General features: G+C 37.8%; 2 protein-coding genes and 1 long non-coding RNA gene across 4 annotated transcripts in view; 1 reads left to right on the top strand and 2 right to left on the bottom strand.

The window, feature by feature from the left end:
• Nucleotides 1-2,545, bottom strand: part of LOC138032747 (uncharacterized) — a 4,448-nt gene extending 1,903 nt beyond the window's left edge. The window contains exons 1-4 of one of the 2 annotated variants that reach the window (XR_011128445.1): nucleotides 2,376-2,533; nucleotides 2,169-2,267; nucleotides 982-1,525; nucleotides 280-930 (exon numbers count right to left, since the gene is read on the bottom strand). This is a non-coding gene — a long non-coding RNA (uncharacterized lncRNA). Of the gene's footprint in view, nucleotides 1,526-2,168; nucleotides 2,268-2,375 lie in introns of both variants that reach the window. The other variant, XR_011128444.1, reaches the window with a different exon arrangement.
• A 350-nt stretch (nucleotides 2,546-2,895) lies between these two features.
• On the top strand, nucleotides 2,896-6,632 carry LOC138032730 (uncharacterized). Its single transcript, XM_068880436.1, has one exon. The coding sequence runs from the start codon at nucleotides 3,185-3,187 to the stop codon at nucleotides 5,684-5,686; it is 2,502 nt and encodes an 833-aa protein (XP_068736537.1). The 5' UTR covers nucleotides 2,896-3,184; the 3' UTR covers nucleotides 5,687-6,632.
• Nucleotides 6,633-8,582: 1,950 nt separating this feature from the next.
• The window catches only part of LOC138032737 (transcription factor E2F2-like), an 8,201-nt gene continuing 1,783 nt past the window's right edge, over nucleotides 8,583-15,000 (bottom strand). The window contains exons 3-6 of the mRNA XM_068880445.1: nucleotides 13,191-13,413; nucleotides 12,734-12,913; nucleotides 11,681-11,795; nucleotides 8,583-10,593 (exon numbers count right to left, since the gene is read on the bottom strand). Coding sequence (XP_068736546.1) covers nucleotides 10,162-10,593; nucleotides 11,681-11,795; nucleotides 12,734-12,913; nucleotides 13,191-13,413 — 950 coding nt within the window. The 3' untranslated portion in view covers nucleotides 8,583-10,161. The remainder of the gene's footprint in view (nucleotides 10,594-11,680; nucleotides 11,796-12,733; nucleotides 12,914-13,190; nucleotides 13,414-15,000) is intronic.

Raw genomic sequence — 15,000 nt, 5'->3', positions numbered from 1 at the left:
CCTCTAACTATACTCAGTCTGGGTCATGCCTGCTTCATCCCTCATATATGATGACTTCAATGATTAAAGCCCTCTCGACACAGGCAACTTTTATGTGAAATGTGGCACATACATGTAGATTGATCGTGTTGACAGCAGAACAAATAACAACAATCATTGTTGACAATTTGCAGTTGAGTGGGTCAGCAGTGCCTTTGGCCAGCAGAAATAAAGCAGGAACATGGTGAGGTTGCCTGGGAATTTGCCACATTTTATGTGACGAGCTGTGTACTTGAGCAATTTTTCGTATTTGACAACTTTTATTTGTGACATAAAAGCTAACATGCCAGCTTTCAGTAAAGACCGGTACATTTGTCAGAGAAGAATTGACCAAATTTCCTCCTCTACATAATCAATTTTTATGTGAAAATTATTGTCACATAAAAATTAATTGTGTATACGGAACTATAGTTACTACAAACAACGAATGCCCTACACTGAGAGCTCTACAATGATCAGCAATGACCTAGAATGAGCTACAATGATCGACAGTGATCTGCAATGACCTACAATGAGGTACATTATAGACTAAAATGAGTTACAGTAATTACCCATAATGAGCTAAAATAAAAAATTATTGCAGCTCTGAGGGTACTGCAGCATGTTTGCAGTACAAAGGTTAAAAACATTCCACTCTGTAATTGCGTTGTGTGACAACGCACACTGAATATTTTCTTCTCACTAAGCTCTTCACCCTGATCCTCTTCTGTCTTTCTCTTTGATTGTAAGTCATTTATTATAAGTAGGTCATTGTAGTTCATTGATTGTAGGCCATTGTAAAGCTCTCATTGTAGCTCATTGTAGGTCATTCCTTGTTTTAGTAATTACAATTGTAGATCACTGTAGGTCATTGTAGATCATTGCAGATTTTTTGTAGCTCATTGTAGAGCTCTCATTGTAGATCATTGTAGGTCGTTGTTTATTTGTAGCTCATTGTAGAGCTCTCATTGTAGCTCATTGTAAATCATTGTAGATCATTGTAGGTCGTTGTTTATTTGTAGCTCATTGTAGGTCATTCCTTGTTTTAGTAAGTACGTTCTAACAACAGAGAGACAAATGCACAAGAATTACAAAGCATGTCAAGAATCTGAAAGAACTATTCTAAATTATAACACTGCATGAACATCTACATAGCATTCAGTTCAAACAATCAGTAGAATGTAATTATTGCTGCAGTCCCAATGCATTCTCTTTCTCTGCATTGGAAGCTGGCCTCTTCAAACATTGACCTGAATACATGGTGATACTGACTTTCAAACAGCCTAAACCTTTGCCAAGATGTGATAAAATAATGAGAACATTGGAGAGTCTGCAGTTTGCACACTGGGCTTCACAAATTCTGATGATCACTAAGTCCACTTCTTATCAACTGCACCAGAAAAAGAGCCCTCTTAATTCTCTGTGATTTCACGTTGAAATTTGAATACATGGATTGATTGAATAAGCAGTCGGTAAGGTCCACTTTCTAAGGCTTTGCCTTCTTCGCCTACAAAAGGAGAAGGGCACTGTCAATTTCAGAAAGAGAGGCTCATTAAAGATGATGGAACATCTCCGTTCCTCAAATGAAAACTGTATCATCATTATCGTTATCATTATCAGTAATAGCAATGTTTCTCGTGACGTCACCCATTGTTAGTAATATTGCCAACCAAAAGCTAATTGGGTGTTGAAACAATGACTTCTTTTGTTCCGTGGTTGGCAAATTTAAATTCAAAAAGAAATGTGACGTCAATGTTTGTAAACAAGAAATATAGCTATTTATTATAGAAACACCAAATTATGACACACCAAGTGAGCTTTCGTGCAAAACATGATATTTTCACACGTGAAGATAACATCTTATTTTCACACGTGGAAAGATCACTGTTGCTATGGTTACATGAAAGTCGCGCCTTTCGATGCCTTTTCTTGTGTTGAAGAATATTTCACTCGTTCGCTGCACTCACTCGTGAAATGTTTTTCAACTCTCGAACAGAAATTTCATGTCTCCGTGCGGCCATGTAATATCCTCTACCTTTTTCTGGGGGCCATTGTGCAGTCACTTTGGGCTTCTTTTTCTTGAGGAGAACTGTTGATTTGGTCACCCGTGGGGGGTTAGGGAAAGTTGATTTACTGTAGATTTAACTTACCGCTTCTTTCATGCAATGCTTGAGAGCCTGAAATTCTTTATCACAGGCATATTTTGTTATGCTATCCTTTCGTGACACACAATTCCCGTACTGAAGCGTCTAAATTATTGGAAAAATAAAACAACATTTAAAACGCTTTATGTCTCTCCACGCATTCATTTCAATAGTTTGCTATAGAATTCATTTTCGGTTAACTATAAATCTCACTTGCGCTTGGCAATCTACAAGAAACCTCCCTAATCTAGAAATTCTCCTTAACACGCCTTCTGTAGAGCTCATTTCAAATTTGGTACGAAGTTTACTCGTCCGCCATCTTAATCCTTGCCAGATGCATCCTGGGTGGGCTTATAAACGGAAGTGGAACGTGTACAGGAAGTTATTTTCAAGATATTAATTTTGTGTACCTGCTTTTTACAGGTAAGGCGTAAGGCGTCCGGACCCAGTTTTTTCTGTAGTGCAAATGGACATTAAGGCCCGTTTCAAACGTCGTTATTTACATACGCCGAATCTAATGCAAATGCGAAAATCTATTGTTTTCTCTCATTTGCATCAGATTCGGCACATGTAAAATGCGACGTTTAAAACGGGCCTTCAATTTATCTAAAAGTAGTTCCTTAAAAATGATTAATACTCCACAGTTCTGTTCCCATGTTATCTGTTCCAACGAAACTCGAAGTGTTTACATCACGTCACATGCCACATTCTCTTGTTTCAATTGGTTACAAAATCCGTAGACTCCGCCCGATTTTATTGTCCAATTGTTCAAAACAACTTTCTCAGGTTTGTTGCTTGTCCGCTTCTATCAATCTTGAAACGATGGAAGGGTTTGAAGGTTCTTCTTGATAACCGGCCTGCACTGAAGTTATTTTTATTTGAAACTGGAAGCTAAACGAGTGTAAACCTTGTCAGATTGCGAATCGAAAGATGTCTCTTCGTCGAGTACGACGGCTGTAGATAAACAGATATCGCTTTCGCTTTTCAAGTTTCTTCAAAGATCGTCTGGTTATTTTTGAATCATGAATAGTTTCTGCGTTACGCTCTTGCTTTTAGGGACATTGGCAAGCTTAGTGCCAGAAAGCTCTTCTTGGTGGAATTCGGGAAAACCTCGTCCGGTGGATGGACAATGGAGTGCTTGGACAGAATGGAGCACTTGCCAAATCCCTTCAAATCCGGACTCGTTGCCTTTTCGGTATAAAGAAAGAAATTGTTCAAATCCTGCTCCTAAAAACAGGGGCGCCAATTGTAAAGGAGAAAGTCAACGAAATTCGAGCTGTTACGACTGCAATATGCCTTTGGGTTTAGAGAGTGGTCGTGTACAAGATTCCTACATCAGAGCATCGCATTCTCACAAATATTTTCCATCATACCACGCTAGATTGAACAGTAAATCGGCTTGGTGTTCCATGAATCCCGATACTTTAGAAGAACGGCTATACCTTCAAATCGATCTGAGAAAATTGACCGCGGTTTCTGCAATAGCATCGCAAGGGTTTTATCCTCCGGCAGAAGAAATGTCACTTCGTATGGGTCGCGTGAGCAAGTACAAACTTATGTACAGTACAAATGGGCTTTCTTGGAGTACGTACGTAGACAGCAAAAACGAAACAATATTGCGCGGGAACACAAAGCGAAATGGTACAGTGCTCAACGTTCTTTCACCCGAGATCACCGCGCGATTTGTTCGAGTTTATCCAGTGAGCTACTTCTCGTTCATTTGCATGAGATTAGAGTTGTATGGCTGCACTTTCGCTTGCGGCGAAGCGTTAGGTGTTGAACCTGGTTTCATAATGACGAAGAGTTCTCCGACTGAAGACCAGGATTGTTTGTGGCACGTCGATGTTCCAAACATCACGAAACTAAATATGGATTTTATCAATTTTAACTTGCCTTGTAGCTATGGTTTTGCAGAGCTCAGAGATGGAAATATGCCTTATTCATCAGCAACAGTCCTAGCCCATTACTGCAGTTTGGATAGTCTCCCCCCTCTTGTTGGCACTAACAGCGGCAAACTTTGGGTGCATTTTAAATCTAATGCATCAGATCCCGAGGTGGGATTCTACTCTGTGTACTTTCCAGGGTGTGGTGGCCATCTCCAGGGAATTCGTGGGGAAATCATTTCACCCAACTTTCCAAAAGAGTATTTTCACAACTCCAAGTGTATCTGGACAGTCACAGTACCTGAGGGCAAATTGGTGCGCTTGAAATTTGTCAACTTCGATGTCGAAGGGGATGTAAATCGTCAGAGGTGCCCACATGATGCGCTCACTGTATGGAATAGTTCTGATTCAGATGCCTCTGTGATTGGAAAGTTTTGCAATAGTAATCTCCCCCCTTCTACAATATGCAGTGCTGGAAACACTCTTCGGCTCAAATTCCACAGTGATGATGCACTGGCATACACAGGATTCAACATCACATTCAGTGAACTTGATAGTTTGGTGTCTTGTTTTGAGATGTCTTCCAGTATATCAACATCCACAAGGATTTCATCAGTAGTTGCACATGTTACCCCTACTCCTTCCATAGCAATTCAAACTGTTTTCACACAACAGGAAATGTTTCCAGCAAGCAATCATCTTTTAGAATTTGCAGGAAAAACTTCAGTATTGATACCATCAGGGACATCTGCTTCAGTGGTGACAAATGGGACAATGATTGTTTTCCCAGGGGTTTCTGTTGATGTTGCAGCTCAAAGGAAGAAAAAAGATGATGACAAAGATGATGGATTATGGTCAGTTATCATACTGTCCGTTTTCTCCTGTGTCGTCTTGTGCATGATAATTGCAAGCATGGTACCGAGTATAAAAAAACATTATGACAAACGAAAACTGGAAAAACAAATAAACTTGTTGTCTGCACCTATGCTTACCAGGAGTATCCCAAAAACAGACAGTAAAGAGACCCTTGAAGGTAGTCAAGGGCCGGTGCGAGAAAGTTCTGCTTGCGAAGATGAAGAGAGTATGCAATCCATTGATGGAGCAGAGAGTGAATCATTGAGTGCGACTCCCTCGGTGGAGTTAATTCCAGAAAAAACTGAAGCTGATCAAATCATTGCTATTCAAGGTAAAGGCAGCTGCCAAGAATATGTGGAAGGGATGGTTGACTATATGGATGATGTAGAGGAAGAAAGCACTGAAACAGATGCTTTTATTGGTAGTGGTGATGATGATGATGATGATGATGATGATGACAATTCACCGGAAATTGGCAGTTTGCAAATGTCCTATGAGGATCTGGGAAGCTCCTTTGCTCAAGAAATGCAAACAATGTTAGGACAGCTTGTGAAAGATGATGAGCTGCCAACTTGGAATCATAGTATTTTGACAAGCCAAAGTCAGTCACAGGATAGTAAACAAAAGGAAGAGAGTATTGTCAAAAAGGAATCAGACACAAGCAAGAGCACTCATCATGCTCTTTTGCCTGTCCAAGAAAACAACAAGAGTCCTGGCTGTGACTGCAGAAGTGCAACGGAGAAAAATCATCTAATTGATCCAAGCACTAGTGAGACTAGTGTGTAGTGTGTCACATTGAAATAAATTGAACAGTATTTAATAAATTATAAATAATTTAAATAATAATTAATAATCATTCATATTATTATTCAAGTGTATATTTTGCTTTGGTCAATATTCAGCCATTTTTGTGAGTCTGCTTTTTCACTATAACTGAGTTGTGAAAGAAGGAACATGGAATCACAAAACAGCTGGAAATCAAGCATTCTATTTAAACTGTTATGATCTTTAAGTTCTTTGGATCAGGATTCCACTGTGCGCCAGACCCAAAACACAATCTTAAATAGGCTGTGTGCTCCCAAAAGGACTATTTAGCAGCCCTCTTAAGGTTCAATGTGATTAGCTTGTCATACAGATGAAATACAAAGGACAGAAAAACACGCAAAATGACTTGGTAAACAATATGAGCTGTGTGATACCTAATAAAAGGCATTCTGTGAGAGTTGTTATGCCCCTCTCCCTTCAAAGGGCCTCCTTCACACATTGTATTGTTATAATTATACAAAAGAAATTAATGATAGTCTCCTACATAGTTGTTCTTTTTGTCGTCACGCACACAAAGAAGTTGTTTGTGTGGGGAGAAGTGTTGCGTGACCACACAAATAACGGCTTTATATTTTCATTTGCCATAATAAAAAAATAAACAGTGGTGATATAATTATATTCACAAAATAAATGCATTTGATATAAAATTAAGTAGTATCCATCTGACTTTGCAGGAAAGGACAAAAGATAAAGAAATTTTTTTTTTTTTGACTAAATGGCATTAGGGTGATGATTTTTTACCTTACACGATACCTCTTCCAAAATATACATTTCATTTCATAATATAATTTTCAATGTCCTGTGTAACTGGAATTTTTTGAGTCAGGTGTGAGATAAACCCTAGACAATACGGATGACTTTAAGAAAAAACATTGGAAGAAAAATAAAGTTGTTGAATATGTTACAGGGGAGAAAGGTTTGAGTGGATGTAGAGGAAGGTAATCTTTCTAGAATTTTTCTCACTTTAATTTTGCTATTTTTATCTTTTATTATAATGCTAGTGTTCCTGGGTTCCTCAGGTTAACAGCAGCTGAGCACCAGGGCATTATTTTCCTGAAATGTCCATGGCCTGATTATGGCTTCTGCATTTTTTTTCTTCTTTAGAACCCTTCTGTTAGCCATTTAATAATTAACTTAATAAACTCAAATGTTTGGTCGTTACAGCAAAATCTCAAACGTCAGCCTAGCTGTAATGACCACTCTATTACTCGGTCAATACGGCAAGGCCTCAGTTTGAGATTTTGCTGTAACAACCTCACTCTGGGTTATTAAGTAGTTAATATTGTACAGTGCTGCTGGATAGTTAGAGAAGAAGCAGTGCTATGCAATTATTTATATGTAAATAATAATTATTATTATTACTATTGCACATTCATGGACTGTTTGCATAATTTTCATAACCGGTTTGTTTTCAATGGAGGTGGGTGACAAGGCACCTAAAGAACGGGTCACAACAGCGGGAGTTCTATGCCCTGCTGTTGGTGAATAATGTATGTCTCAGAATTATTTTCATGAACAAGTGTTTAGATAGACTTACTATAGTTTACAGTTCTCATCTGAGAAAACTTCAGTCCAACCGTTTGCAAATTAAATTCCAAAGGAAGCCCCACACCTTTGCTTTTCCACCATGTAAAAACTTCTCCAACTTGGTGCTACATGTACCTTAATAATTATTAATATGTACCTTGTTTGACATAAATAGAGTATATTACATGGCCACATAGGGGTATGGATTTCATCTTTGAATGCTCATTATTCTCTCACAATTGAGCACAGCGAATGAGTGCAAGATACCGTTAGAATGAGAAGACACATTCGTATCCCCAAGCAGCCAAGTATGTTCTGCTTATTATAAGATACTGGTGAAATGTCCAGATTATAAACAAGTTGTTTTATTCACTTTTGAAATACTGCGAAAGTGGTCATCAACCAATGAAAGATGCATGTTGTGCAACATGAACTAGATATGAAAAACAAAATGTTTGTCAAAATGAGTCAAAAATGTTCATGTAGTGGAGAAAAAATAAATTATCTTACACGGAAAGGGAAGCTCGCTTTTCATTGGCTAATCGTGTTAGTTACCAGGACTACCTATATTTTCACATGTGAAAGATAAATATAATGGCACTGGTAATGAATTTACATAGCGCATTTTCTATTGGCATATTCAAATGTTCTTTACAAGAAAGTGATCTATGGGTGGCAGCTGCTATCAGTCCATTAACGATCTCACCCAACACATGAATGAATGAAATGAGGCCTGACCACAACACCGGGAGCTCCATACCCTACTCTTAACTAATAATGTGTGGGTTCTTTTACGTCCCACTGGGTTGTGAACATTGAAGGGTTGTGAGACAGGGCCTTCAGTTTATAATCCTTATCCGAGAAGACTTGAAAGTGTAACCATTTGCGGATGTAATTACAAAGGCAGCACTTTCTCCTCCGTTTTTTAAAGACCCTGAGTGTTGGTCCGGCTGGAGTCGAACTCACACCTCCCGCATGGCAGCCAGATGCTCAACCAACTTCACTACATGTGGTGAAGCACACAGCCGGACATGTAACTCGAAAACAGGCCGGGTCACTGGTTTAGTCTGTCTGTGACCCAGGCTAGGAGAAGATATGACCTTTTGGAAAAACGGAAAATCCTAGTATTTCTATCAGTTGCTATAATACATTACAATAATATAAATTAACCCACCTTGACAAACATTAATACAAAACTCTTGTGGAGTAATTGTCTAGCAGCTTGAATTCTAAAAGATGTCTTCATATCTTTTACATCAATTAGAATTGTATGGTTGGAAGTCCTTGCCCAGAGATGTATCTTTAGTTGGAAAAAGAAGTTAAAAACAGGTTATGAAATAGATTCTTTATTGGAACCTTAGTATTACAAGATCTAAAAGATTTTAATGAAAGTCTGTAAGATTTACAAAGGTGTTGATTAAAAAGCCATAATTTGTCATAGAGTATGACCCTTTGTCCAATTAGCATAGACCGAGTGCATAAATGCCGGCCAAAAACAGTTTCTTTTGTTTATGTGCCAATTAGCCTCACTAGCCTCGTTTGCATGGACAAAATACAAAAGAAGGTTGCTTGAGAGCGAGGCTAGTGAGTCTCATTAGAAAATAAACAAAAGAATACATTTTTGGCCGCCATTTATGCATTCGGCCAATAAAACGTTATTTCACACCATATGGCAATTAAAAAAAAAAACACTGCATGTCTAGATTAAAACGTTTTCAGTTCATTTTGTTGCAATGTGACCATCGAACCAGTAAGTTAAAGAAATTATTCATTAATTAAAGCTACGTACACTTCATAGTACTAATTAGCAGCTATAGGTTTTTGTGTTGCTAAGAAAAATTAATACCGTCCTGCTCTATTCCATTATTTGTAAAAAAGAGTTACACTACAACTTGTTCCATCATTTATAGGAGATGAATTGCTCAACTACACCTATACAACTGTTGATAATAATTGTAAGAACCGGTACACCAAAGATTGTTTTCTCCAATCTTCCCTAAATTTGTACTACTAAATTGCACCTAACTTCTTAACTGAAATTTTGTAAATGGAACGAAAAAAAAAAAGAAATAAATAAACATTGAAACAATCGAATGTCAACTAAGAGGCACGCTTACTTTTTTTTTCTATTTTATAATTCTGTTGACCCCAGCTTTTGACTACCACTTAATTATAACTACACTATTCATTACTGGATATTTTGATGCTGATTCACAACACTCTTTGATTTGTTCACCACTTTTATCACTGTTAATATTATTATTTTTTATCATTATTTTACATGTACCTAACTGGAACAGATTGAGAAATATAAACCAGAAAGTAACCCTTCGACTCCCAAGAGTGATCGGGGTCCGTGATTGGTACGTTAATCCTCCTCACAATTTCAATGACATGTCAGTCAAACAGGTATTGAGAATTAAGAATATTATCAGAAAAAAACGCTTAAAGGGGCACTGTCATGAGCTGCGCATGCTTGAGTTTGTTTGCTCTCGAGCCCACGGAAAATTCTAGCCGCCATCATGGATTCTCGCATGAGTCACATATATTCGCCGGAGTTTCTCCTTTGTCCACCATGGCCCACCCCAGTGGACACCATTTTGAATTTGTTGATTCAACTTGAAAAAAGTTAACCTAACACTTTTCAAGTTTTCATAAGACGCTAGTGCATGCGCTTCTTGTGACAGTTTCCCTTTAAGAGAGGTGCACATAGTGATCTTGATGTAACACAAAATTCTCATGACAACCCAACAAAGAAATCCATGGTACTAGTTAGGAGAATGAACGTTTCAATCATGGGAATCAAATGGTTATACAAAGTGCAACTGTAACCAACAAACAACATTTCACAGTGCATTTGTAAATGTAAGCACAAGTACCATCAAGAGAGTATCTGATCAATATCAATATCAGGTATCATCCCACAAATAACAAGAATCAAAAAGGTCACTGTCTGTCAGTGTAAATAAATATTCTTCATCCGTGAGACTGGGTGAAAGAGGAATCAAAGAATCGTCATCCAGGTCTTCGGGAAGACAGGTGTCGATAGTATTATTTTGAAGAAAGACATTTTTATGTGGGCTTATTAAAACTGGTCCAACATCTTTCATTAACTCTGCGTTGTATCTGTGATAAGGAACCTTGTTAGGCAGCGCTGCACCAGTACAGCTCTTCGGCATTTTCTCGGGTGTCAAAAGGAATGGATTTGGAGTAGTTTGCAGAGATTGTGGCCGTTTTATAGGTGAAATGTCCTTTACTGGTGATGGTTGATTTCCTTGATCTTCTGGACATAGGTAGACATCAATAGGTCCCCTTACACTCTTTAACCAGATCTGAATGCTCTGGAGGAACAAACAATGCTAAATTAACAGGACAGTCCTCTAAGAGTGCATTAATTTTATGATATGTGAGAGGTTACGAGTTCAAATTACTGTCCAAACAAAAAACTTTTCTTCAATAGCCCACTTTGGATATATTAAAATTCAGTCCTAAACAAAAGGCATCATCTCGAGGTTCTGGGGAATAAACTCATACAAATCCTTATATTTACATGTATTCCCCAGAGCTCGAGATGATGTCTTTTGTTTAGGACTGAATTTTAATATATCGCAATCGGTCTATTCATTGGTAAGATCAGCTTGCAGTGTGTCAAAACTCTGCCACAGACTAAGTGATCCAGCCACTGGCCGGTGAAGTGAGACAGTTTAAAAGGCCTTAGTAACTATATTTTATAGTATGAAAATGTTAACAACACAATTAATGTTGTTCCTCCTCACTATCCCAATGTTAAAACATAATAATATTATCTTATTCAGTATCAATAAGAGGTCTTTTAAATGAGTCATTTGAAAAGCTATAATTAATTAAAGATAAATGGCATTTTCACCTGCATCCTACAAGGCCTAGTTTAAAAGAGACAACATCCCATTTGGGTTTGTTTTTTTGTTTGTTATTTGACGTATTGGCAGCTATTCAGCTGACGTGGACCTGCTGTCTTGCTTTCGTCCACAAACAACATTGATCTGAATGCTTTCGTCCACAAAGAGCTAATACAGGCTGGAGTTGACTGGATCTTCACTCTCTGAGGATATTTTAAAACTATTCACTGAAATGCAGATGGCTAGTGGTGCATAAATACTGGCACCAAGGTGAATACAATGTAGTTCTTTACTATATTCTAAAACGGTGAGGTACATGTAATCTATAGCACAAAAACATGATTTTAACTCATTATTCCTGCAATGATTACAATATTTTTAGGTGCAAATCCTGCATGAGCCGCTTGGAGGTGAATAACAAAGGATATTCGGAGTTTGAGCAGCCAATCAGAGTGTGTGCCTTATTAAAGGCTATCTTCTGTTTTGGCATATACCATTAAAATTATATCTATGCACATGTAAGATGTGTTTTATCGTACAATAGCATTACCTCTTTTGGATCTGGAACTTCTAGTCTTGTTTCTGGAGGAGCTTTAATGGCAATCACTGTTCTATTTTTGAAGTGCTTGACATCACAGATATCGCGGTAAGTGACATACGCATGCATATGAAAAGTCAAGGATTATACTGTGGCAGACTCCAAGAGACTCATGTTAAAATTCCCTCTGTTCTCTACGTTTTTAAGCACATGGTCATTTCCGGAGATGGGCGAGTCAAATAATTATGACAAACACTCCTAAGGCTTCTTGTAAAATTAAAAGGATACATGTACATTAAATTATTTTAAGATTGTCATCTTTTGCTTTGTAGAGTTATAAGTTTCAATTTAAAGATGAGAAGTAAGGCATTTGAGTGGAGAGAGCTTTGATCTGAGATATAGCCCACAAAAATTACAGCTTCTTTGTGACAGACAAACTCAAGCAGTTATCATAAAATGATTATTGATCCCCTAATCTGCCAAGTAATTCCAGAAACCAGGATATTCTCAAAAGGGTTCTCCAGCTTTACAAGGACTTTTTTCATGCACTTTGTTGTTGGGTAGTGTGTCGTCATAACGGGAAATGTATGAGGATAGGGCAAAACTGACCATTGCTTTAATTAAGAATCCAGTCTGCATGGGCAATAGACCAATTTCGATATGATATTAAAATTCAGTCCGAAACAAAAGGCATCATCTCGAGGCTCTGGGGAATAAATATAAGGATTTGTACGAGTTTATTCCCCTGGGCCTTGAGATGACGCCTTTTGTTTTGGACTGAATTTTAATATATCGAAATTGGTCTATTATGAGCTTCTGGGCAAAGAGCCTCAGTCCAGGAGACATGAGCTGTGCCTCTATCATTGATGTCCAAGTTTCTGAAAATCAATTAGCCAATCTATAGATACATGTAGGTGTAATGTGGGGTCTAGAGCAATAGGGGTTCAAAGTTGCAAAGCACAGATTTCTAGGGTATACTTTATACTTATTTATTCAGACAATGCACAGCATCTCCCCCCTGCCTAAATTATAAGTACCACCAGAGGATGAAGTTTGAAAGGATATTTGGCTACATCAGCATCTTCAGTGAGATTTTTCAGTTCAGATCGGCAGCTTGAAATCATCCTATCCAGGAAGCACTCTTTTGCTTCAAGATCGGCAACATCTGTGTGAAGATCCATTATTTGGGCAGAAATGGCCTCCACCCCATTTGTGCGGCAAGAGCTGTCTGTGCAACAAGTCCCTCTAGAATTAATCAGAATACGAAAACAGGCATTCATGAGTTCTAAATGGTCAAACTCTGGTTACACACAACATCCATAGGAGGAATCCATGGCAACTGATAGGAGACAAATCTTGGCTTTGGCTTTTTTATGATCTAGAAAACTAATTCACCCTATGCAGAAGCCAAATCTGTTATTTCTGATTCCAGCCTTGCCCAAACCTCAAAGTTATCCCTGTAGACTTATAGAATGCCAACAAATTTTTAATATTGATTTAGTGTAATTAACTGTATACTGACCTCCATTCAATATTATTCTTGGATTTCTTCTTTATTAACCCAACACCCTCTAAGACATTGGTAATATCATAGATCCTCCGTTTCTGAACCTCCAATAGGTCCGCAGCAAAGTTTAAGTCAACCACACCATCTTCTGAACTTCGAAGGAGTCCCACAAACTTCTTGGTGAGGATTCCCAAAGATGTGTCATATCTAGTCTTCTCAATTGGAGATTTAACAAATGCTATAATTGTATGAAAAAAAAGAAAAGCTAAAAAATCATGTCATTTCATTCACTAGACTGATTCAATAAGCAACAGTTTTAAAGGACATAGTTACTGCTGCCAAAAATTACCACCATATTAGTTGTTGATTCTGCTCAATCACATGCACTGTTCAATAATGGGTGCAGCGTACTGGTGACAGCACTTGGCTCCCACCAATGTGACCTGGGTTAGATTCCCAGACTCTGCATCATATGTGGGATGAGTTTGTTGGTTCTGTACTCTGCACCAAGAGGATTTTCACTGGGTACTATGGTTTTCCCCTCTCCTCAAAAACCAACACTTGATTTGATTTGCATTAATTCGTTGATTTCAGTTTAAAGTGTTGCCTGTTAGTACTCCAGCGCAAGACCAGACACTTAAATTTTCCTTAATAGGGTTGTAGCAATTGAAAGACAAACTAAGACAACTCACTAAGGAGCCCTGTTGATTATTTTGGCAAGGAAAAGACAAGAGTGGAGACAAGCTTTATTTGTACAGGAATTCATATTTTAAGAGTCCAGGCTGGCCTGAATAACCATGCGGCACAATAATGAAAATATGGCATGCTCACTTAGGAGATTGCTACAAGTAGATCAGGACCAGGTGCATACACTACTCAGACACAGAAACAGTCTTTAATAAAGTGGAAAGCTAGCCCTTGATGACATCACTACAGCACAAATACTATTTACAAGGACAGTGCCTACTAATTCAAAGGTATTTTTGTGCGGTTTTATGAATTTGTGGGAAAAGCAGATCTCAACATGTGTTATTAAAATCAAAAAAGATAATTGGGGGTAAACACGCATTTTTCAAAGATAATAGCAAAAGGCTGTAAAATACAAAGCAATGTATGGCATTCCTTTCCAAATTAAGGCTTAATTATCTCTGAAAAAGGCATGGTTACTCCCAATCTTCTTTTTAAATACCAAGAGCATTTGTTACATGTAAGTTCTGCTAACACTCTCTCCACATAAATTTAAACCGTGCAAAAATATCCCTGCATTAGTAAGCGATACCGATAGGAAATCCGAGTATCTGGAAATGCTCAGAACGTATGCGCAATAACAATAGTAGGCACGGTCCTTAAGTACAACTACCCATGAGAAAAAAATCTAAAGGCCCTGTTATAAGCAAGCTAGTCTTGAAACCACAATCAGCAAACTACTATTATTAACTATTATTATGTTATTGAGTGGAGAATAATTTCAACAAAGGCATTCTCCTGCACAGTACTGTTTTCAAAATGCCAGTTGCCAGAATTATTTCCCTTATTACACAACATACAAAAAAATAAACATATGTCTCTGACTATAGTCTTGAATAACAAGACTTGCTATCCAACCCAAATTAATTTTTAAGACTTTCATTATTAACAAACCACTACAACATGTTAAAAATAACCAATCAATGTTAATGCTCTGTGTCAAGGAGCAAGTGTCTCTGTAGAACAATGTTTGCATAGAGAGTGACAAAAGTCTTTGTCTCATGACTGTCAAATTCGGGCTAGGGAAAAAATTACAATGTGAATTTTGTGGTTTTTTTTTTTGGAATAGCATGATGGA

This window comes from Montipora capricornis, chromosome 14 (assembly GCF_036669925.1).
Source record: "Montipora capricornis isolate CH-2021 chromosome 14, ASM3666992v2, whole genome shotgun sequence".
Lineage (NCBI taxonomy): Eukaryota > Metazoa > Cnidaria > Anthozoa > Scleractinia > Acroporidae > Montipora > Montipora capricornis.
The sequence above is the reverse complement of the archived record's forward strand: the minus strand, read 5'-3'. Positions and strand labels throughout refer to the sequence as shown.

Excerpts from the sequence above, each read along its gene's own strand:
- LOC138032730 (XM_068880436.1), top strand. The coding sequence starts at position 3,185 with ATGAATAGTTTCTGCGTTACGCTCTTGCTTTTAGGGACATTGGCAAGC.